Source organism: Sphaeramia orbicularis, chromosome 15 (genome assembly GCF_902148855.1).
Source record: "Sphaeramia orbicularis chromosome 15, fSphaOr1.1, whole genome shotgun sequence".
NCBI classification, from domain to species: domain Eukaryota; kingdom Metazoa; phylum Chordata; class Actinopteri; order Kurtiformes; family Apogonidae; genus Sphaeramia; species Sphaeramia orbicularis.
In genome coordinates this window covers 53,901,219-53,925,381 of record NC_043971.1, presented here as the reverse complement: position 1 = coordinate 53,925,381, position 24,163 = coordinate 53,901,219, and the positions used below count along the sequence as shown (strand labels likewise).

The 24,163-nt window shown below is 40.5% G+C and overlaps 3 protein-coding genes and 1 long non-coding RNA gene across 7 annotated transcripts in view; 2 read left to right on the top strand and 2 right to left on the bottom strand.

The window, feature by feature from the left end:
* bmpr1aa (bone morphogenetic protein receptor, type IAa) overlaps positions 1 to 8,916 on the top strand; it is an 81,513-nt gene extending 72,597 nt beyond the window's left edge. For both annotated transcript variants that reach the window (XM_030155662.1, XM_030155661.1), the window contains 4 exons: positions 320 to 617; positions 1,953 to 2,128; positions 3,999 to 4,129; positions 6,674 to 8,916. In XM_030155662.1, coding sequence (XP_030011522.1) covers positions 320 to 617; positions 1,953 to 2,128; positions 3,999 to 4,129; positions 6,674 to 6,799 — 731 coding nt within the window. In that variant the 3' untranslated portion in view covers positions 6,800 to 8,916. The remainder of the gene's footprint in view (positions 1 to 319; positions 618 to 1,952; positions 2,129 to 3,998; positions 4,130 to 6,673) is intronic.
* Positions 8,917 to 10,392: 1,476 nt separating this feature from the next.
* Positions 10,393 to 13,339, bottom strand: rps27a (ribosomal protein S27a). Its single transcript, XM_030155663.1, has 6 exons — positions 13,270 to 13,339; positions 13,094 to 13,158; positions 12,652 to 12,706; positions 11,876 to 11,961; positions 10,830 to 10,961; positions 10,393 to 10,584 (listed from the first exon to the last, which is right to left on the bottom strand). Exons 2-6 carry the CDS (start codon positions 13,139 to 13,141, stop codon positions 10,435 to 10,437), a joined length of 471 nt encoding a protein of 156 aa, XP_030011523.1. The 5' UTR covers positions 13,142 to 13,158; positions 13,270 to 13,339; the 3' UTR covers positions 10,393 to 10,434.
* A 50-nt stretch (positions 13,340 to 13,389) lies between these two features.
* The window catches only part of LOC115434004 (clathrin heavy chain linker domain-containing protein 1-like), a 40,884-nt gene continuing 30,110 nt past the window's right edge, over positions 13,390 to 24,163 (top strand). For 2 of the 3 annotated variants that reach the window (XM_030155658.1, XM_030155657.1), the window contains exons 1-10: positions 13,390 to 13,817; positions 17,256 to 17,443; positions 19,039 to 19,127; positions 19,248 to 19,446; positions 20,483 to 20,598; positions 22,665 to 22,764; positions 23,026 to 23,132; positions 23,237 to 23,408; positions 23,476 to 23,678; positions 23,772 to 23,954. In XM_030155658.1, the coding sequence (XP_030011518.1) occupies positions 13,614 to 13,817; positions 17,256 to 17,443; positions 19,039 to 19,127; positions 19,248 to 19,446; positions 20,483 to 20,598; positions 22,665 to 22,764; positions 23,026 to 23,132; positions 23,237 to 23,408; positions 23,476 to 23,678; positions 23,772 to 23,954 (1,561 nt within the window). In that variant the 5' untranslated portion in view covers positions 13,390 to 13,613. The remainder of the gene's footprint in view (positions 13,818 to 17,255; positions 17,444 to 19,038; positions 19,128 to 19,247; positions 19,447 to 20,482; positions 20,599 to 22,664; positions 22,765 to 23,025; positions 23,133 to 23,236; positions 23,409 to 23,475; positions 23,679 to 23,771; positions 23,955 to 24,163) is intronic. The other variant, XR_003937457.1, reaches the window with a different exon arrangement.
* On the bottom strand, positions 19,354 to 23,254 carry LOC115434009 (uncharacterized). The gene is made up of 3 exons (XR_003937458.1): positions 23,161 to 23,254; positions 19,811 to 20,573; positions 19,354 to 19,444 (listed from the first exon to the last, which is right to left on the bottom strand). It is a non-coding gene; the product is annotated as an uncharacterized LOC115434009 (long non-coding RNA).

The following is a 24,163-nucleotide window of genomic DNA, read 5'->3' as shown; positions in this document are numbered from 1 at the left end:
TTGTAGCTTCTTAAATTAACAGTATCGGATCATTATTGGATATCGACTGATACGCAAGGCCACAGCATCGGCATCAGCATTGGAACTGAAAAAGTTGGATCCGTGCGTCCCTGTTAACTAATGTCTGAAAACCCTTAAACATCAGTTTGCCCTGTCGTCAAGGTGGGTGACATGATGATATTCTTTAGGAACACAAAGCTCAGAACACTATTGTGAGCTCCATGTAACTTCACTGCCATCTGCAAAATGCTGTTTGTTGACAAAAACACTAACTTTCGCCACTAACTAGCTTCATACTTTGTGTTGTGTTCTCCTGCAGGCTTCATCGCAGCTGACATTAAGAGTACGGGTGCATTCATGCAGCTCTTCCTCATCACTGATTACCACGAGAACGGCTCTCTGTACGACTACCTGAAGCTGACCACTCTGGACACTCAGGCCCTGCTGCGACTGGCCTACTCTGCAGCCTGCGGACTCTGTCACCTGCACACAGAGATCTACGGCACGCAGGGCAAACCCGCCATCGCACACCGAGACCTCAAGAGCAAGAACATCTTGATCAAGAAGAACGGCACCTGCTGTATCGCAGACCTCGGCCTCGCCGTCAAGTTCAACAGGTACAACTGTCACATGGACAAAGGAGAGCTGGGGGAAACATAACTGGATGCAAGAAGAATAGTCATAACTCTGACTGAAATTAAATGTCTAAATAGAATGTAAGGGTGTATTCACACCTGGTAAGTCCTTTGGTTGGCTTATTTGGTTCGGATTGAATGCGGACTTTATTTTTTTCGTTTGGGTCGGATTGCAGTCTCATTGCACTTTTTGCTAGTGGACCAAAATCTGTACACAGACGCACATGTGACAAACTGCACCAGCGTTGGAGAGAAAAGTCGGGGGTGGGGTAAATCAGAGACGGCAGGGGTTAATGAAAACAAACATGAAGGTCTTGCATGCAGTTTCCTTTTTCAGAATATGTATTCTATTTTTACAGACACAAATTTACAAAAATAATGTTAACTGTCAAGAACAGCTCATTTGGAGCCAGTTTGTCAATGTTTTACGTGTCATTCTGTATCGGCAAAAGCATACTGCTCGACGGCTTCTTGTACTCAGACATGTCCTGTGTGCCCTAAACCACAACATGCTAGCAGTAAGAAGACAATGTATCGGGTATGAGGCACAATATTACGAGTTAAAAACAAGTATAACATTAAACAAATATGCGGCTACACTGGTTCCTCAGGCACAAACAGGCGCTTGGTCCCTTGGTTTGTTTTCGGCTCGAGGCCAGTTATATCCACACCAGAAGTGAACCGGCCCAGAGTCCATTTGGAAACAGACTGAGAACACCTTCACTTGTTTGGTTTGAATCAGAGTTCGCATGTTTGTATTCATACATAAAAAAAGTCCGGACTTTCCAGGGAAACGAACTATGATCTGTTTTAAATGGACCAAATGAAGTAGGTCTGAATACGCCCTAAGAAAACATGCTGCATTAATGGAATGAAGCCATAAATCTGTTGGTTCACAAGCAAAATGATTTATCAGGTACAAACAGCATCCTTTTTAACAATATGCCTGTAATTTTTGTAATATTACAACTTTTTTTCTCAGGGTTACAGCTTTAGTCTCATCTTCTTGAAGTATTACCACTTTATTGTAATAAATTGACATTTTTCTGAAAAAAAAAAAAAAAAGATTACCTCATTCTCATAATATTTCTTCAAAATATTAAAACTTAATGTTTTCCTGATCATTGTAGACGTTAATATATTCTATGAACAGGATCAAACAGATGTTAAAGAAACAGTTTTATTGTATTTTCAGGTTCATTCTCAGTCACTCTGTCAGTGTATATTTAAATATTTCATCAATGGACAGACTGTAAATATCTGCCTGAATGAGGTCACAGCATGTGACTGACAGCTCTGCATCTCTGGTTGCCATAGTGACACCAATGAGGTGGACATCCCTCTGAGCACACGGGTGGGGACGCGGCGCTACATGGCCCCCGAGGTCCTGGACGAGAGCCTCAACAAGAACCACTTCCAGGCGTACATCATGGCCGACATGTACAGCTACGGCCTCATCATTTGGGAGATGGCCCGGCGCTGCGTCACCGGAGGTACGCACATCTGCACACGCAGCATCGCCTGCACACGCAGTATCACCTGCACACGCAGCATCACCTGCACATGTGGCATCACCTGCACACGCAGCATCACCACTAGGGATGTAACGATATGAAAATTTCATATCACGGTTGTTGTGACCGAAATTATCACGGTTATCATTATTATCGCAGTGTTGTTGAAATGTGCTGAAAATGTTCAAAAAGTACTGATAGACTTGACATACATTTGAAGTGGGATGAATTTGTCCAGAGTATCTATGCTGAGACAGTTTCTCTGTTGGGTGAGGATCCTGAAGCAGGGGGACCGGGGAGGGGTTAACACTCGGACAGACCAGGTCCATACGGGAGCCCTGCTATCCCTGAATCTCCGGTGCGCTGTCCATGCAGGTGCCTTCAGCCATATTTTCAGAGGCTAAACATTGCAAACTGCTCATGCACACCTGGAGTGCTGCTGTTTCTCCAGGAAATGAGCAGTATTATCATGAGTTTTCAAAGTGCGGTAATCGAACATGGTTATCATGATAATTAGAATTTAAACGGTAATACTAACTGTCTGAAATTTTACTGCGGTTTATCATTAGACTAGTGATCGTTACATCCCTAATCACCACACATGTATTCTTCCTCTCCTTTTCCTCCTTTTCCTTTTCTCCCACTTCTCCTCCTCTTCTCCCACCTATCTCCTTTGTACATCTTTGACTGAATCGTACTCATCTTGAGTGTCACTTAGTGCAGGACGTGGTGACAGTGTCTTGAAATCGTGTCTGTTAAACTTGTCCTTTTCAGGTTGTACTTGAATGTTATTCTTTCACGTAGTGACGGGTTTTAAAGATAAAGGAGGGAAAATGACAATCCTCAGACTTCCTCCAGTAGAGCACATTCTACAAGCTAATCTGTAACTCCAGCTTGCTTTTTGAGGCTTCCTCTCCATGGAAACAGCATCTGAGACTCCTGGGTAGTAGTATCTAGAACAGAAGTCAAGGATTTCATGAATGACTCCTTTTATATAGAGCTGTACTTGGCAGGTTCCAGCAGGTTTCTTCAAAGTTAATTATGTCCAGTATTCATTTCTGGGTGCTGTTGATGAATACTATTTCCCACAGTCTTCACATCATTGCACATGTACATCGCGAGTGGTATAGAAATGCATTTTCAACGTTGAGCAGAGATGTTGAATGTTTGTCAGACTGTTTCTCATTGAATCTAACAGTGTCCACCTACTGGTCAAAGTATGTTACTGCACACAGTCCCAGACCTATACGTCTACATATTACAATAGTGGAAAAGAGTTTTCGAACACCACTAAAATTTTACAAAATCTCAAATATTACCATGAAATATTTGTGGAAGAATCTTGTTTGTGTTTCAAAAGGTGTGGCTGCATCAGACAGACACAAACAAATATAACTGATTTGTTTAGTGTTAACAAGAAAAATAACCAAACTAAATCATTGACACTTTCAACATGTCATGTCCTGGATGCGTTTTATTATCCGCTGAAACATCCAGTTCTGACCTGGATGGAATGCATGTGCAGATGCAGCATGTGGCATACTGGGCACAGTTCAGTGACTTCAGACTGAACATCACAAATACATGGGGTGAACAAAAACTGTACATTATTTTATTGAATTTACAACAAATTAATCTGTAAGATGTACTGAGTTTGTGATATGTTTCCCATGTAAATATGCAGTTTTCCCAATTCCTTAGAGAAATTCCATACAAATCCCTCAGTGATTGGTTGAATAATTAAGACATTTTACTGTAGAATATGTCTTAACCAGATTATATTGCACAGTGACAGTGGTTCTCCAGGTGTGTGAACTCCACTTTTGTCTTCTTTCATGTCTGTGTTCAGGTATCGTGGAGGACTACCAGCTGCCCTATTATGAGATGGTGCCCTCTGACCCCTCCTATGAGGACATGCTGGAGGTGGTTTGTGTCAAAGGACTGCGTCCCACAGTGTCCAACCGCTGGAACAGTGACGAGGTGCGACACCCGTGACACTGCATTTTGGACACATTTTTGACATTTTGCATTTCAGGATTTCAGTCCAATTTTCAGGTCATAAGGTTTGGACAGGAGAGTGTTAAAGCAAATCCTGTAAAGTGCCAGTTGTGTCATTTGTGATAGTTGGACACATTGGAGACAACAGTGGGTCCTGGAGAATGTGTGGTAGAACAAAGAGCACATTCTCCACTTGCAAAGGTTTATTTGAAACAACAGAGGAAGGCTTTATCAGATCAGACCAGATGTCAAGGCAGGTTAGTATGAATATCAGCTCTAAAAATCAGAGACCACCCAGAATCTCCAACTAGGAGGAACCACACAACACCTGCAGCACCACAAATCCTGAACAACTTAGATTTTTTGGTTCCTGGATATTATTGTGGATTCTGTATTTCAGTCCACATTCTCTCCTGTGTTATCCCTGGTCACTAATGTGAGGAGCCACGTTCATTCCCACATGTTCAGGAGGCTTTTTAACAGGTCAAACTTGTGTTATACTTCTTCACACTAGACCAGCTAATCCGAGACTAGACCAAATACAAGGGAACAGCATTAGTTATAGAACAGATGATTCCTGGTCCCAGAGAGGAGCATAATGAAGAACCAACGATGAGCAAAGAAGAATCCAGAATTGGCTGGATATTTTTAAGATTTAAAAAAAAAAAATCAATGAAAACTCAGAAAATGGACCAGAAATGTGGTGATATCCATACAAATATGGTCTGTACAGGATAAAGTTCATGAACATTATGGATGTAAACCAGATCAGCTCAAACCAGTGGACTCCTGGGGCCTCATGTACAAAGGTTGTGTACGCACAAAAACCTGGCGTACACCCTTTTCCACACTCACTCCATGTCTGGTGTACGCACGTTTCTAGTGCCTTTGAACCATTGACGACACTTAGAGGTGACACTGGGAGACTGTTAATAATGTGACAAAGGTCATTCCTCCAATTGATGGGCACATCGGAGATACGCAGAAGAACGATGAACACACTGACACGTCATCCTACTGTCAGAGCAGCACATCCACCACCAGAACCACAACCAACCAGAACCAACCCTGGACCCATCAGTTCCAATCCTGCCCGGGAGGACATTCAGCAACAACCGCATAAAGAGACAAGGACACAAAATTCACTGGTTGATAAATGCATTTAATGTAATATTAATGTCTGTGAGAACATTTATTAGTCGGTCCAGTCGCTCATTGACGCCGTCGATTGTCCTCTCTCTGTCCTCTGGTGACTCGGCTCAGTACAGACCCATGCCGGTCAGACAGTCATCAGCAGCAGCTGTTGGACCGGAGGATCGGCTAACGCTGGGGAGTCAACAGAAGCCTCTGTGACAGGAGGATGATACTGGGTCTGACCGTCTGCTGTCTCATTGTTGGAAAATGATAATTTGAGTGATTAAACAGGAGTCACAGTCTTTGATTTCCTCTTTGATTTCCTGACATGATTACGCATGAACCTTTATCTAGTTCAGCTGTGGTCAGACTGTTGGATGACCTGTAGAATGAACTAATGTGTGACTGACACTAATACTAAATATATTTTTACCTTGGGGATGATTCGAGTCAGCCCTGTGAGAAAAGTGTCACCCACAAAAGCGGTGACTCTGTTTAAACGGGCTGAGTTCGTCTCTTCTTCTTCTGCTTGTTTCATCCTCCACTTCGCGTCCACCTTGATGCCATTATCCACCTGCAGATGCCGTTTATACTAATTTGCATATTTAAATATGGGCATGGAGAGGGAGGAGTCAGGTACTCCAACATATGCGCTCAATTCCACGCTGATGGGGACGTACAAAGGAAGTGTGCTTGGATTCGGGCGTACGCTCAGTTTTATTCATCTGGATTTTTTGTGCGTACAGACTTTTCAGGTTTCAGTATGAAATCCACACAAGTCTGTACACACGAGGCCCCTGGACACTATCATTCCAGTCCTTTTCAAACTCCAGTGAAATGAAGCAGAGTTTGATGAAACTGCTGAAGTACACCTCACCTTTCAGGGTGGTGTGGCCTCAAACCCCGTGTCCATGGAAATGGAAGCACTGCTTGATTCTCTCTCTGAAACAAACAGATCCAGCCCACATTAGCTGACGTTGACGCGTTTCCCACTGTCTCTGTCACTGAACTGGACAGGCTGTGGGTGGATTAGATGAGCCACAGAATGACCTGAAGCTGCTCTGCCCTGCTTATTAACCTGCTGAGGCCCAGGAAATGTCAGCAGTACCAGCTTTTTTTGTTTTTTATTAAATAAGCGCCTACATTGGAAACATCATGATGCAGCAGTTTTTTCAGATGCAGTTTTTAAATTTTTTATTTAATGTCCTTTGTGGTGGACAGTTTTCTTTTGTTTTTTTGTATAAAGTTGTGAAACTCTTGTCCACAAATGTGAACAGAAAACCCACAGCTGGGTCTGAGGAGGTTAAATGTGATTGTAGATTTGAATCATGTGACTGCGTCCTTCATTGCATGATGTCATTTGTCCTAACGGTGTGTGTTGTGTTTCTGTAGTGCCTCCGGGCCATGCTGAAGCTGATGTCTGAGTGTTGGGCCCATAACCCCGCCTCCCGCCTCACCATCCTCAGAGTTAAGAAGACGCTCGGCAAGATGGTGGAGTCGCAGGACATCAAGATCTGACCCCTGCCTCCTCGTCCTCCTCCCCCTGTTTGTCCCGCCTCCACCACCGGTTTCACCTGAACCACCTGACACCCCCCCCCCCACCACCACCACACCTGAGCAGGTCCCTCACAGGGGGAGGATGGGGGAGACTATGGAATAAAAAAGGACCCATCACAGGGCTGAACTGTTGCTGCCTCCTCCCCCGCCCCCTGTGAGGAGGCGGGGCTTCTGGGTTTGACGCTTTCTGTGAAAGCCAAACAAGACGATAAACACACATTTCATTGTCTGCTTCCTGTGTCGGGCTGAGGAGGGTGTGGACGCTCAATGAACTGACTCCAGTTTTTTTGATTTGTTTTTTAAGGACCCAGCCTTCCTTCACCTCTGCCTGCTTTAAAACCTGAAAAATGCCAATTAGGTTTTTTTTTGTTTGTTTGTTTTTGATCTTCTCTTCAGGACTGTGCTCTCCTGCCATATTGAAATATATCTCCACTCGTAGAGTTAAATATAAAAGCTAAGGTACTATTATAATACGTGAATTTTAATGTGTAAATAAATGTTATCATTAGATGCCGTGCCTACTCATAAGGAGGAAAAAAAAAAACTCAGAACACTATGCTGCAGTGGTGTTGACGTCCACCCAACTCCAGAGGTGGAGTCGCCATGGAGACGTCCCCCGTCCTGTCCGTCTGTCCACACCGTGTGTGTGTGTGTGTGTGTGTGTGTGTGTGTGTTGGGGACAGCTGTTTGTTAGGAGAGTGTACATCAGCCCCAGTTTAATAGTTCTTTAAATGCAAACTTTTGTTCCGGTTCAACCAGCTGATTTTAAAACATCAACAGGACTTCTCACATTCATGCAGAAGTTTAACAGAAGAAAGATGTAAAAATGTTCATGAAATTATCTTCACTGTTACATTAAAACTCCTGAGCTAGTGTAACCGTAGAACTGCTAACAGGATAACTTAAAGTAAACTAGCATAACTAAAACTAGCATCAGTTTGGAATTCTGGAATTTCCCCTCGTGGGATGAATAAAGGCATATCTTATCTTACATCTTACTTTGGTCCATCAGCTTCAGTTAAAGAACTCCTATTGCCAAGTACTCAGTGTTATTATGTTGTCCCATTGCAACAGTTACTGTTCCATTAAGGACTGAAAGCAGTTCCTGAAAGTCCCAGAGTTCCTTGTGTTTCCTCTAATCTGTCTTACTCAAGCACCAGTTTCTTCTCTGCTTCTCTACCCTCATTAAACTCTGCATAGTGACGGTGTCCTTTGCTCCTCACACTGAAGTTTAATCCATCGGACAAAACTTGATCAAGTTATGAATATATATTGATAAAAGCCTGGTGTTTGGCTGAGGTTAGTATGCCGCTTCACATCTTCCAGCAGCGGTCAGTCTGTGTGTACAGAAGTGAGACAGAAACCTGGACAGAAAAGGAGCTGCAGTTAGCCACGGGCCACTGTGGATGGGAGCTGTAGTTTTTTACCCCTCGGCCCAGGGGTGTTGGAATCATTTTGTCGTCCGTCTTACTGTCCATTCAAAGACATAATTGCATTATCTGAAAAATCCATTGAGAGAAGAATATTGAAAATAAGTAGGTGACCTTGACCTACTTGTGTCAAAGGTCAAAGGGCCTTATACAGTTGTTATATCCGAGTACTTTCAAATACAGATTTTACACAAAGACAATCAAATCTAAATTATAGGGCAGTAACTTTCAACAGAATCTCACTCTATATTTGGCCGAGGAGGATTAAAAGTGCACAGCACGTTATGTTCTTCTGATGGAGCTATGCTAGGCTTAGCTCTGTAAACTGAGAAACACACCATTAGCTTCACAATGCTAACTACTGCTAACCCTTCCAGTCTGTATGAAGTGTCCCTGTGTGTGTGTGTGTGTGTGTGTGTGTGTGTGTGTGTGTGTGAGTGAGAAGCTAACAGCTGTATTATTGTATGTGTTAAATATGCAAGGAACCCCCAGGATGGAAGAACTTCTTGTTTTTGCTTGTTTTGGTGGTGTTGTTTTGTACAGCATCTGGTTTGGTGCCTTATGAGTTTACCAAGGAAATGAAAAACTCTGTATACAGTCTGTCCATTGTAATGTTTTTAAGTAAATAACCTTATTTTAGTACACAAACTGCCAATGCCCACCTGTTTCTTTTACCCTCAGATGTTTGTGTATGTGTTTTCTTTTAACTTATGTAGATTTTGCACTTTCCTATTTTAAACACAAAAAGTAGGACCCCATGAATTTAAAGTCACGGTAAAACACCAGACCATGCATGATACCTGTCTCTGACGATATCCACCCATTGCTGAAAGCAGAGGTGCGAGGTTCTACTACCTTTTGATGGAAGCCTCCTTACTAGAAATTTTTTCTTTTTTACTCATATAGCAGTTTTTTTTGAGTGGTCGGCGTTCATTTGTCACTATTGTTTACAAGTTTCTTAATTTTGGGTGTAACAAAGAATTGGATGACATTCTAGCCAAATTTGTTTTCCCGGTGGATGCATTTTGTATCCCAGATTGGACAGTTGTCCTGTTACTTATCTGCATTTTGTTTTTCATTATGCTCTTCTACAGAGGATGATTTCTGCCGATGAAAAATTAAAAATGTCGACTAATGAAATACCAATTAGTCCAGTTATGTTGGAGAAGTATTTAGATTATGCTTTAAAAAATACTGTAAATATAGTCATAAAAATGATCAGGGTTTCACTTTGTTCATGTCACTTCTGCCTGGGTAATTTGTGGCCAAAATAAGCTCATAAGACTTTTAGGAAAGTCCCTTTTTTAAAACCTGTGATTCTTCTTAATTCTAACATTGTTTTTTTTTGTCGTTTGTGTCAGTGATAGATCATATCGACTCAGTCGTGCCACCAGCTGGACTACAGCTGGTACTGCATCTGATACAAGATCGGGTTGGAGAAACTAAACCCTAATATCCTGTCAGGAACATCTGAGTTTAAATCTAGTCAAAACCGAAAAGCATAATTCTGATAGAAAATTTGAGAAAACAAATTGTAGATTTAAAATTAACAGTTGGACAAATGCATAGAATTTACATGAAAAGCATTTAAATAAGTTGGACCCATCATGACGTCACAGAATGACCCATTACAGTAGAAAAGTATTATTGAACTTCTGTTGTATTTAAGTACATTCAAGTGGCAGCTGGGAGGAAACAGACTTAACACCATGGATATAATTATGTACAAGGAATGAGCTCAGAAGTTCTTTTTTGCAGCATAAAAGAACCCGTATGTATCCATTGTTTTTACATTAAAATGCTACATCAGTATGACAGCAGGGAAAGGAATCACCCATGTTTGAACACGTTCCAAATCTCTAGAACTTCTCATCTCGGTTCCACTAGATTCCTCTGAGGTCATTTTGACTTTCATCCTGACTTAATCTTCTCTAAATTTTCCATTACTCCATTTAAACTTCTTGCTTTCAGAAGTGTATTTGAGGCATTTTGTGTGTTTTGAAGTTTACTCATTGTGTTTTCTGCAGATCATTGTGACTTTACTGTCAAACATTTAGTCAACACCTGGACAGAGGTGGTGATAAAAACCATTGGGTTGCATTTGTGAAATCAAAGCACAGACGCTGAGCTGTGAAACATTTCCTTTATTAACACCTTTGAGCCCGTCTACTTGTCCTCAGGCTTGTTGAAGCAGTAGGTGAGGCAGCACTTCCCGCAGTAGTGGCGGTCGAAGTGGCTGGCCATGAAGACGCCGGCACCGCACTCGTCAGCAGGACACTCGCGCCTCAGCCGATGGATTTTACCGTTCTCATCCACCTGCAGAGGAAACACAAACCTCAGAGTCAGTTCAACAATCACAGTTTACGAGTCCGATTGTTCCAAGTCATTTGAGGGAAACACTGCAAATTGTAACGCTGATCATTTCCTGTTTGTTGATTAAACACTAAATCTAAAAGAGACCGAACACTGTCTCAGGTAAAACCCATCCCATACTGCAGTGAAACCGTGGCCCAGTGGGCTGAGTAGTGTTACGTACTGCTCTGAAGTTTACGTGCTCGTACCTTGTAGTATTTGAGCACAGCGAGCTTGACCTTCTTCCTCTTGTGCTTGTTCTTCTTTGGGGTGGTGTAGGACTTCTTCTTCCTCTTTTTGGCACCACCACGCAGCCTCAGCACCAAGTGCAGAGTGGACTCCTGCAAAAGCATCCACAAACAGTGAGCCCGTTAGAAAAAACCAGCAGCACTGACACTTCACCACCTGAGGGAGGCGTATCCAGTAGGAAACAAATGGAACTAGACTTAGGAGGCATTTCATTAATACTAGACATGTCACCACTGCGTCAATGAAACTCACTGACAGAGCCGACCGAACATAAACCAAATACAGATTCTACAGACCACGTACTTCAGGGATCTATTTAAAATCAAGGCCAAGTTTTAGGGATGTCTTAGGGCAGTTACTAGTCAAATTAAATCAGGAATCAACTATGTTTGCTCTATTATATGATCAGTCATTATAAATACACTTACACATATTACAACCCATTTAATGCCAGTCAGTCTGGACACAGGTTGACCAGAGGGAAAAAATGTTTGGTTCATCATCAGTTCAGTGTTTCATAATTGACAATTAAGACTGCTTCCATGAGTTTCTGAAGGTGAAGCTCCTCCAACCAGGTGAATAGATACAGGTTTGTATTTAACGGTGTTCCTCGATGCACCACAACTCAGAGGACACAAATTAACCAGATCTGTCTCCAACTAAAAGTATGTCAGGCAAAGAGAGCGTCCAAACCTGTTTTCAGTTCAGGGATGAGAATTTTAGCAGTAATATACTGGAAAAAGATTTATATCAATGCACAAGTGTAGCTTCCACGACGGTCTGCACCTTTTTAATACATGTAGAGTCTGATTTTAAGTACTTTATGAATAAACAGGGTTTCAGGAGGACCAAACTAGTTCACTGAGTTACAAAGCAGCAATGTACAGTGAGATCGAATACCACGGATATGATACACTGAACTGCACAGTCACATCACTGACGGATTAATCTGAGATAAAAATCAAGAGAACAGTTCAATGAACAGGAAATCAGTGTCTGGACTTACCTTCTGGATATTGTAGTCGGACAGTGTGCGCCCATCCTCCAGCTGCTTTCCAGCGAAGATCAACCTCTGCTGATCAGGGGGGATACCTGCAGAAGAAAACACACCACATCAACAACCTGTAACCGTCTGTGGATCACACACACCAGGCTGTACATGAACATGACTTCTATAGCATGTTTCAATTTTGTTAGGACAGATTTAAGGTTAGATTAGAGCTGCAACCGATTAACTGATTAGGCGCTTTAAGTGGATAGAAAAATTCACGATTCAATTAATCGACTCAAATTGACTGAAGGAAAATATTCTATTGCAGTTTTCCTGAATTGAAGCTTCTTTGTGCGTCACAATAAGCAAACACAACAGTGGAACCAATGTTTAACAGCAGAGAAATGAAGGAAACAAAGCTTTGATTCAGGAGAATTGTGCTTGAATGAGTTTTTGGATCACTTTGAGTCAATAGGTTGCAGCTCTAGGTTAGATATTTTCGCACAATACACAAGAGTGACAAAAATAAGTAATTATCTAGTTTCACCTCTAAAAACAAAGGTTATTTGTATCCACTGCACATAAATACAGACGCAAAGGACACAACTGCAACTGAACTGAGGCTAAAAACACATTCCAAATCTACACGGAGTTTTTTTTTTTTTTTATCCGGTCATTACAATTGTCAAATTCAACGAACAATCCTCCTTGTTTTTCCACGTTCTTAATGAACACCTGCAGACACAACAGACCCCTCAGACAAATTTAACCAAAACCACAACAAAACTCACCCTCTTTATCTTGGATTTTGGCCTTGACATTTTCAATAGTGTCTGAAGGCTCAACCTGAAGACATCAAGAACAGACATAACTATGGTTAACAACCACTATTATATACAGCTTTTGAACATTGAAACGCAATGACCTCACATAAAATGATGATACAGTGTTAACAGTTCATAACTACACCAGGCCCTGGTTACTCTGCTGATACACGTGTGTATGATGCGCAGTTAGCCTAGCTTAGCCTAGCTACATTATTACGGCATTACTTAACAAGTCAGTCTTTTAAGTGTTTAAAATAATTACATTAAAAACCGAAGGCATGTCGTGTGTAGCATGATGGTGTAGAAGTGGGACAATCTCGCCTCACTTATTAGTTAAACCTAGACAACTGTGTACACCAGCGCTCCCTGAACGCCACACCGCTCCATCACAGGACTGTTCACCCACCTCGAGGGTTATGGTCTTCCCCGTGAGGGTTTTGACGAAAATCTGCATCCTGGCGTTGAACCCACCTACAAGGGGAACATACACTTAATGTTAAACCTACTGTTTCTGCTTAAAAGGACTCGTAAAAGTGGTTATTTTTGTAAAATAACGTGTTGAAACTTAGAGCTCGATCTTACCACCGGTTCACTCCTAATGGCGGATCATGAGAAGAGGGCTTTCGGAAGGAGCCACGGGGTTTTCTCCAGCCTTTTGCACGGGGTAGGTAGCCCTCACAGCGCCTGATCAAAATGACCTCTGCGTATTCTGTTTTATTATGTTTGGTTGTCTTAATTCTGACAGTTGTTTGCTTGTACGTTTACAAAAACGTACAATTGAAACTACAACAATAAATGTAGCGTTTTTAAGAGAAGAAACATCACAACCCTCCAAAGCCTCATTTCCTAGGTTCACTTCTACTGTAACCATAGTAACGCCGATAAGCTAACTAAAAAGTTCAAGTGTTAGCTACAAAGTGTATACAATGTCCGAGCCACAGTATGCCGAGGGTTCACCTTCAAGAAAAGAAGAAAGAAATTCAACACCCGATGTTTTGATACCGGAGAGCCATGAGAGGTTTATGGAGTCTCTGTATGAATTTATTGAACATGAGAAACGGTACCTGCGGTTTACCGAGGAGGAACCGGACGAACTGAGATACCTGACCTACCGATCCGCCTTTAATAAGGTATTTACAGAGAACAACACAGAGCAGTCCGGTAAACTAACGAGTAACTAAAGTGGCAGTATTAACCACAGTGCAAAGTGTTGGGTTGAAAAGACATGGATAACGAAAGAGTTTTAAACTAAAAGTTTGAAGTTAACTAGTAATTTATGTTTATTTAAATGTGTGTTAGAATTAAACTAAAGGACAGAGATGTATAGTACAAGGAGGAGGATAAAGGAAATAATAGCCTATGTATAACCAATTTCTATAAATTAAATTAATAAATATGGCTGAAAATTAATATATGCAAAATAACCTAGGTGAAGTTAGCAGCGGGTTGGATATTCGACGGACATTCAAAACCCATCGCCTTAGGGACTATCAATAAATTACTGCTCTAAATGTTTTTCTTCAATACCTTCTTAGTCATGTGACCTAAAGACTCCAAATCAGTCTCAAATGATTAGAATAAAGAGGACACCTTTAGGAAACACCACTTAATATTTCTCTCCAGTCTATATTAATATTTTTATGAATATTATTCATATTTTTTAATAAAAGACTGGACTGGAGAGAAATATTAAGTGGTGTTTCCTAAAGGTCCTCTTTATTCTAATAATTTGAGACTGATTTGGAGTCTCTGGGTCACATGACTGAGAAGCTATTGAAGAAAAAGTAACATTTTTATTTAAAAATATGAATAATATTCATTAAAAATATTAATATAGACTGGAAAGAAATATTAAGTGGTGTTTCCTAAAGGTCCTCTTTATTATAATAATTTGAGACTGATTTGGAGTCTCTGGGTCACATGACTAAGTAGGTATTGAAGAAAAACATTTAGAGCAGTAATTTATTGATAGTCCCTAAGGCGACGGGTTTTGAATGTCCGTCGAATATCCAACCCGCTGCTAACTTCACCTAGGTTGCAAAATATATATAATAACCACACTTTATGCTGATTAAGTTATCAAAGTAAAGCTTTTAAGAAATGTTAATGTCAACTGTCTAAGCTTTGTGTTATTACAATATTATTACTCTTTGTTTGAATTTATTGTTACTAGCTGTCTGTAAAACCTGTCTTCTGTCATGGCATGTGCTGCTCTATGTGGTTAATTAAAGGTCAAAAAGAAAGAAAGAAAGAAAGAAAGAAAGAAAGAAAGAAAGAAAAAGAAATCACTATACAGAAAATGTATGTGACTTAAATAAGTGCATATGTTAGTGAAAAAAAACATAACAATATATGGGGAAAACAATGCTCATCAAAAACTGACCTCTGTAAATCAGACATTCAGAAAGATGAAAAGCCAAAGACCAACAAATAGTGTCAATTGAACTATTGAAGTAGTTTCAAAGTCAGTGTTGAACTGAATATTCCCTTCACTTAACTGTCATTTATAAATAAAAGCATATATCTGAGAAATACTGATGTCATAAATAGTTAGAATGTGGAGGTTCTAAAATGGAGGAGCTGATGATGTGTGATTTTTAAAGATCCAAAAGTGTGCAGTGGTACCATTCACAATGTTAAAAAGTTTTTACATATCAGTTTAAAATGATGACAATGTTTTGATCCACTAGTGCTGCTAAATGATCAGTATTTACTGTCCAAAAGAGAATATTTACTCACTTTTTTTGTATCCTGTTTGTTGTTCAGCACAGGGTTACAACAGGGTCGTAATGATTTAGTGTGATGTCCTTCACATGATCAAAAGTCACCAAAACTATAAGAGGCATTTGACACGTGTTGAATGAAACTATGGAACTTCATGCAATAAATTTTATATTATCTGAAGAAAAATGTTAAAGGTTTCAGGGAAAAATAAGTAGTTATTAACATTGTAGCGGCTATTTGTCATCCAAATTAAATCAACTTAAAGGTGACTGAACTTAAGACTGTAACAGAACTCAAATACCCACTAGATGCACCATGGGTTTGTGGTTTACGCAGTCAAAAACACAATGTCCATGTCATAGATGTAGTTCAAGTGGTTTATTTTCAAGATTTGACAGGCAAACAACAGCTGAGGCCTTTTTTGCTGTCTGTCCTGCTCATCCTGTCTGACTGTCTGATAAAAAAACCATAGGCCCACCCAGGTGCATGCTGGTCTAACTTATTTATACCCTGTTTATACCCAGGTGCCCACGGTCTAAACCAATAAGAAAACACAAAACAAAAAGGTGCTAAATACCAAAGAATGAAAGCAATAACCATGAAAATCAAGAAATATTAAACAAACAAAAAATAAACAAATCAAAATAAACAATTAGCAAAAAATACTAAATTAGTAAACAAAAAAGGTAAATTAACTTTAAACAACAAACTAAACTGACAAATAGCTCCTACAAACATGTCCTTGTTTTCAGTGTTGCCCATGTTTCCTGTAAACCCTGACTGTATTTTAACACAGACTGAGAATGCATAAACATTCCAACTAACACCATACAAAGAGGAAATGGTGATATGTACCCGTCCCAAGTCCAAAGTTGTCATTGTTACTTTGTTCAAGTTGGGTTTTATGGGTGGGTCATGTGGGACACTGTTATTGCCTGTTCTCAAATTTCTTTCCCTTTCCTCATAGCACATTTGTGGTTGTTAATGCGGTGCCTGATCTGTCTGTGGGTGCCTGTGTGGGGGTGCTCACAGCCCCCTCCAGTGGCTGGAACTTTATCTGAAAGAGCGTCTTTTAGTTTCTGTGTTCAGTTTAACAGGAACACAGTGGAAACCACATCCGTTCAAACATGAACCAGCAAAATCAATAATAGGAAGAGTCATTACTCAAATGTATTTATTTTCCCTTATTTAACCAGATAAACCAACTGGGAACCAGTTCCTATTTACAGTGACGATCTGGTAAAGAGGCAGCTGTCACATGCAAGATGCAATTTAATGAATAAATGAAAGTGTGGAGAAAAATCTTCTTCTTCTTCTTTTTCTTCTTCTTCTTCTTCTTGTTATTATTATTATTATTATTATTATTATTATTATTATTATTATTATTATTATTATTACTATTATTATTGTGTATTTATCTTGTAAAGCTGTGTATAACCTTGCTTTGAAAAAGTACAAAATACATAAAATATCCCTTCTGTCCATAACTCCAGTTATTTAAAACAATGCTGCTGCTGTTAGTGGTACTTATCACCATCACTTGAATAAAGTATGGCTAAAAACTTTTTCATAATATTTTAATCTTGTATTATCACTGATCAAGGCACATGAGTCTGCAGCGTTCATAATTCTGATAACACATTTGTTTTTCATAGATCACATAGTAGATGTTTTTCCCTTAATTCCTTCATAAATTCATTGCAATGGATTTTACAATTTTAAGAATACTTAATCAATCAATCAATCAACTAATCAAATTTTATTCATATAGTACTACATCATAACAAAAGTTATCTCATGACACTTTACATTTAGAAACAATGCAGCTTGTCTTCTTTTTTCAGGTGATTGCGCGGTCAACGACCTATAAGAGGCTTTTGTTGACCATAAAAGCGGAGTATGATGATGTCATCAGGGTGACGAAGGCAAGGGAGGCGGAGTTCGGATTGGTTCAGAAGAATAGGGATGCTTCGTCGTCCAAACTGAAGTCACTGATGAGCTGTAACAGTCAAATCGCCAACCTACGAGAAAGGTGTGTAGGACCACGGCCAAGTCCTTAAATCCCAGTCTGGATTGTAAAGTCAGTTTGTACAATGGTAGAATTGGAAAAGGCTGCAATTTTCCCGGGTTAGGGATGCACTGACTGCAATATTTGTGGCTGATATATTTAAAATCACTAAAATGATGAATGAATTATCAAATAAAGTATGACTGAGAGCCAATGACACGATGCATCTCTTTTGTTTTTGATAGGTAACCTTCCTTAGCAAATAAATCTTCATTATAAAAAATATTAGTATTATAATCTCTCAGTCCTTCATCTCATTGGCTTTGAATGAACATAGATTCAACCATAAAAATGCCTTAAAAATATAATTATAAGCCCACAGATAAATGATACCAATACTAGCTGATATCAGTAAATATCGGCTGACACGTGTCTAGTTGAAATACGCTGGTCTACAATTTTTTAGAAATGATTTGCTTCAGAGATTAAATGTGCTAAATGTTACGTATTTTAATAAGATTAATTGGAAAATAAATGACAAAAGTGCCGGTTTGCTGATGTTTTCAAGGTATATGATAAAGTGTTATTACACATATATATTGGTTTATGTACATTTATAGTTTATAGTTTTATAAATCTTCCACTAAATAGAACCTGTAAAGTGAATGTATTCTAATGTGCAGACAGTGTTTTGAAGTAGATCTTGTAGCTCTGAGACAAATATTCCTTTTGAGTCAAACCCATTCTCTGGTTAATTCTTGAATTTCACGTTTTGACCCAAGGCTGTGTCTTGGAAAGTTCAGCCAACCAGCATTTTTGACTTGATTTTTCTTTATCAGTGACTCATGTGGTAAAATTTCATTACTTTTATTCTGGAAGCATTTTCCTGGTAGACCAGTGATATCGGTGTGTCGCTTTGTCCAGATTTAGGAGGATTCAGGGTGATCTAATTGCAGAATTCCTTTTTTTGTATTTTATGATTGTAATTTGAGTTGTATGTTTTAGCTGAAAGAAAAAAACACACTTCTAAATTATCAATTTGTGAATCTTTTTGATGGATAAGTAAGAAGATACATCGAAATTAAACTTTGCATACTGCAAATATAGTTAGAATTAAACTATAATGCATTGGCAGATCCAGAAAAAATGGAGGGGGGGGGCTATATACACACACATATGTGATATCCTTCTCCAAATTGTTATATTCCTGCTTGCTTTGTTTACAGATCATACTATGCATTGCAGTCATATTTCACAACATAATATACACTTTAATCTTAATTAACCCTGACGCTCAGATGTAAACATCACATTCCAAAAAGTACCAAGACAATTAGACAGAAAATAGGTCAGTCCTTCAGAGAGCTGGGGTTTAGCTCAGTAGGCAGTGTTTCGACTATGACATGGAAGACTGGCATTCTGCTCCCGGCCAATGCAGCAATTTTTTCTGCAGATTTTCAAACGGAGGGCGTGGCACCGGTAGGTAAACCCACCAGTGAGAAGGACATTTAATGCAGGTCTCACTTCCGACAAGTAGCCTGTCAGTTTAAGTGTCAGTAAAGTTTTGGGGGTGTGCATTTTCTTCAGCTGTTTTTGTGGATTTGTCTGTGGGTCTGCAGGATCTGTGACCTTCAGAGGGAAGCTGCAGAACTTCAGCAGGAGACCAGGAGACTGAAGTTATGTAAAGAGCAGACTGTGTGGATACCAGGTAGTTCAGCTGAAGCCTGCAGCCTTTATTTACACACACACACACACACACACACACACACACACACACACACACACACTGTCAGTGTTTCATCTCCATCTCCTCTTGGGCTCATGTCAGGTGCGACACTGGCTCAGTCAGAGGATCTGGATCTTCTGGACAAACATCTGGAGCATCTGGAGGCGGTGAAAGCTGCTCTGCTGGACCAGAGGAGGCGCTGTGTGTCTGTGGACATTAACACCAAGCTGGTCACTCAACTCCAGGCTGTACAGCTCCAACAACACCAGCTCAACAGCGAGACCAGCCGACGGAGGCTCCTGTAATGAAGAAACACTAGAACCTGTCACTACCGCCTCTGATGATGGATATCACATGTTTGCTGATTAACACAGTATTAACTAGAAGCACTCAGGAAGCGCAGACCTCCACCAAGGCAGATCAGTGCCCCCCCACCCCCGATCACCACCAAAATTTAATCATTTGTTCCTTGTGCCGGTATCAACATTTCCTGAAATTTTCATCTGAATCTGTCCATAACTTTTTGAGTTATCTTGCACACAGACAGACAGACTGACAAACCAACGCTGGCAAAAACATGACCTCCTTGGTGGAGGTGATTAGAAACACAATGAATAAAATGACGTGGGAGGTTACAGAAATCCAGCAGAGTAATTCATACTTACAGTGGGGGAAAGAAATATTCAGTACACTTCAACACTTTTGGAATGCTGTTCCAATACTGCAATTCACATGACAGTCTGACTGGATATGAGCATTAATTCCAGAAATACACAAAAAGAAAGCATTTATATTACAATTTAAATACAAAGTTATACTTATTCAAACAGAATGACAGAAGAAAAAAGTATTTATCCTACAATTTAATGTAAATGTATTTTACATATTTTGCGCATTGGCATTTCTCATTGTTTTGGATGATTTTCCATCACGTAAACTCTGTATTAAAGTTTCAATGATTAAAATTTAGGAGGGTCTGAATGCACAAATGAATATAATATTCAAGTTTATGCTTTTAACTACAGGGAGCAGATTCCACACACTCCACCATCTTTCCACAATAACTCAGAAAAACCATCCTCCTCCATTTTATGACAGATGCATCTGATGTTTATAGGTTATTATAGGTTATGGTAAATGATGGTATATTATATTTACATGTGGAAGGGGTGGGTGGCAGGGGGTCAGCTGGCTGATGTCGGCAATTTCACCACTAGATGGCACTAAATATCACACACTGAGCATTAAACGGCAGTGGATACCTGATACGACACAATACAGTGTGTGTGATGTGATGTAAAGTGGTGCTTCTGTTTTCTTTTTCTGTCATCCTACAGATATCGACGTCTCCGGTGTGTATGTGACGCTCTGTCCCGCTGGGAGGGAGGGGGGCAGCAGGTTCCTCTGGAGGAACTCCTGGGTTCCACACTGGAGAACATCAGACAGACCAGGGGTGAGACACTGCAGCAACTTCAGAAGTCCCATCATGAAAAAATCCTCATTCTGAAGATTTTAAAGCCACAAAATTATAAATATTATAGTGGACAATGTAGTTGAATTGACTTTTAAAGGTGCACAGTGGAAACAGAAGCAGCTGAAGCCAAAGAGATTTTGGTGGAAGACAGTACAAACACAACAAAAGCCCCTTTTCCACCAGATTCCCAGGAAGTTTTATTACCAATAAGTTATTTACCAAGGTAAAAGAATTCCTCGTAATCTATGAGTTTTGTTTTTCCACTGCATTTCAAAGTTCCTGAACATATATTCATATGAGGCTCAGCGTGCTGAATTTGTTCTGTGTGCCTTTGGCGTAGGTTTGATGAGGTCCAGACTGTTTTGAGTGTATCTGCTGAATATTCTCTTTAACATATTTGGATGGACAGATAGAAGATAACAATGCATTTGTAGGTGTAAAACGAATATGCCAGGCTCGGCTCCAGCCAGATTCGCTCAAAAAAGTGTATTCATTTGGAAAATGGACCAAAAATCATCGTATTGAGCAAATATGTTTGATGAAGTCCAGGACCATTATTCATTGCATATTCAGATGGACAGACAGATGACTGCAATGCATTCATAGGAACAAGATGAATATGCTCAAAAGAGCGACTTTAAACACTCTGAAGAGAGTATTGACCAAATGGGCTTCATCTTCATTGTCCACTTCTCGTAGCTTCTCTTTTTTGGCTCGATTTTCCAAATGATGAAAACACAAACAAGGTGAGTCTTGTAGAAATGGAATAAACCAGTTTGCAGACACACGCTGCATCTTCCACCAATCAGCATTCTTCAACACACAGCCCCACCCCCAAGAATCTGAAAAGTCCCACCCACCTACCAGAAACTTTTTTAGGGGAAGTTTGCAATCAAGGGAACGTTTTTTTTACCTGGTTAGTTTCTGTGGAAATGCAACAAGGTTTTTCAAAGTTCTAGGTAAAGTAAAAGTTTCTGGAGACGTTCCTGTGGTGGAAAAGGGCCTAAATAGTAATTTGCTTGCAGAACTAAACTTTGGATGTGTTAAGCAGCTAATGATGTGTGTGTTCAAAAGCCTCCAATTTAAACTCTGACTAAACTCTGCCTGAGTTTTAGTGTTTTCTGAGACTTTAATATTATTTCTTTTTCAGCAAAGTCTATCAGATAGATCTATAAACCCAACAAACTGACCCAGAATAGTCAGTGTAAGATGCACCATGAATCTAGTGTTTGGATCATTACTCTACATTTTCTTCACTGTCTTTCATGCGCTCATGTCTGTACATACATGGAATGTCACTGTATTTGTAATGTGGCAAAAACTGTTGGTAATTATTTGTAGTGTTCTAAAACTCTATATGGGTACATACAGGTGTCCTACTCTACTTTCAGTACAGCCTGCACAACATGCCGTGGAACTATCATAATAATGATAATAATGGATTAGATTTATATAGGGCTTTTCTATGAGCACATACTCAATGTGCAGTGGATCCATTATTCATTCACTCACACATTCACGCTCTGGTGGTGGTAAACTGCATATGTAGCTCCAGCTGCCCTGGGGCAGACTGATAGAGGTGTGGCTGCTAATTCGTGCCTACGGCCCCTCCGACCACCATTCACCATACGCATTCATACACCAGTGTGAGCAGCAGCACTGGAGGCAAGGAGGGTGAAGTGTCGTACCCAAGGACACAACAGCGCATGATTAGGACAGAGTGGGATTCAAACCAACCATTACTGGACGACCCGCTCTACCTCCTGTGCCACAGCCGCCCTAAGCAGTATAATAGTCAAATAAACTGCAAAGTTGTATAGTGTGCATGTTTTATTGTTCACATAAGAAATCCTTAGTGATATGTGTAAAGTGTGTAGAATCTAGTCGTCACCTTTGCTTACATCTGTCAAATCTTGCCATTTCATGGATGCAAACCACTTGGTGTTTTGTACAGTGTTTAGACACTTTTGTCTTTGTTCCATGTCAACAGTAAATACACAGCTGAAGTGTCACGGTGCTCATGTCTACATGTTGGTGTCCCACAGTGACAGATGAGGACATCTGCAGCATCGACGCCGAGGTGTTCGAGAGTGAAGAGCCGACTGAAACTGATGGGTCCAAACTTCTGCCAGATTATCTAGACAGGTACTTCACAGGTGGACTTACCTGAACTGGTCTGACTCTGAATTGTATATTGTTTTTTGGTTTTGTTTGAAATGACATTCTTTTATTCTGTTTAAAATACAGCTAGGTCAAGGTGAGGTCATTGTATAAGCCTTTCGGGTTTCCGACCTCACCTGCACAGTTTCGTACCCTTCTCTCTACTGAGAGAGATATGTACATGTATTTGTCTTATTTTGTATTTGTATGTGCAAATAAATAAATAAAATACATTTATGCTGTCAGGTTTGTTGGGCTGTTTGAGTCGGCGCAGTATGAAGAGGCTGCTCTTCTCGCTGCCCATTCTCCTGGAGGAGTCCTAAGGAACGTCCACACCATGGACATGTTTAAAGGTGAACACACACACACACACACACACACCTGCACATTTGTCTTAAACCTACTACACACAGGTTGATCTTCAGTCCTGAACCCCGTCTACGTCTCCTCCTCCCAGGTATGCGGGGGTCCCCGGGGTCCATCCCTCCTTTCCTTCTCTACTTCCAGGCCCTGCTGATGACCCTTCCAGCTGGGGAGGCACTATCAGCTAGTGTTTCCCTACAGGGCGTCCACTGTGCCCTTGAGCAAAGCGCCTCGCAGCTTGTCACCCACGCCATCACTCAGAACAAGTAAATGTAAAAGATAAAGTGTCAGTCATGTGCAGCGTGCACGTCTTTACTCCCTTTATGCCCTCAGACTGACCTTCTCTGAGGATTTGGGTGATATCCTGACTGAGCATGCTCAGAAGAAGCACACAGAGGCTGACATGTTTCTGGCATTGTCCACCATTGTCTACGAAGCTTGCGGGCTACGTACGAAGACTGCACTGAGCATGTGCAGGAGAGGTCTCATTCATAGTGCTGCTGAGTTCATGAGCAACTGTGAAGGCTTCACAACTGGTTTGTAAAAGTGTACAAAAGTGTGATGTCATTCATAGGACTCAGATGATGTCATAGTCCATGTATGGATCTGTCTCTGTCTCACTGTCTCAGAGGACTGCATGTGGGTCATATGTCGCTCGCCCAGCCTCTCTCTCCTCCAGCTCTTGGCGGGGCCTCACAGGGGCCGGGCACCCATCATGTCAGTGGGCGTGGCCTGTTCCACGCTGCTCACTGATTCACTGCAGCCGGAGCTGGCCCTGCAGCTCCTGGACAGCTTCATCAGCAGAGGACCAGGTATGATACAAACACAAACACACATAAAGATGACAGAACATTTTATTCCATGTAAATGAACAGATTAGGGATGTAACGATATGAAAATTTCATATCATGGTTATTGTGACCAAAATTATCACGGCTATCATTATTATCGCGATATTGTTTAGATGTGCTCAAAATGTTCAAAAAGTACTGATACACACACTGAAATAATGTAACCAAGT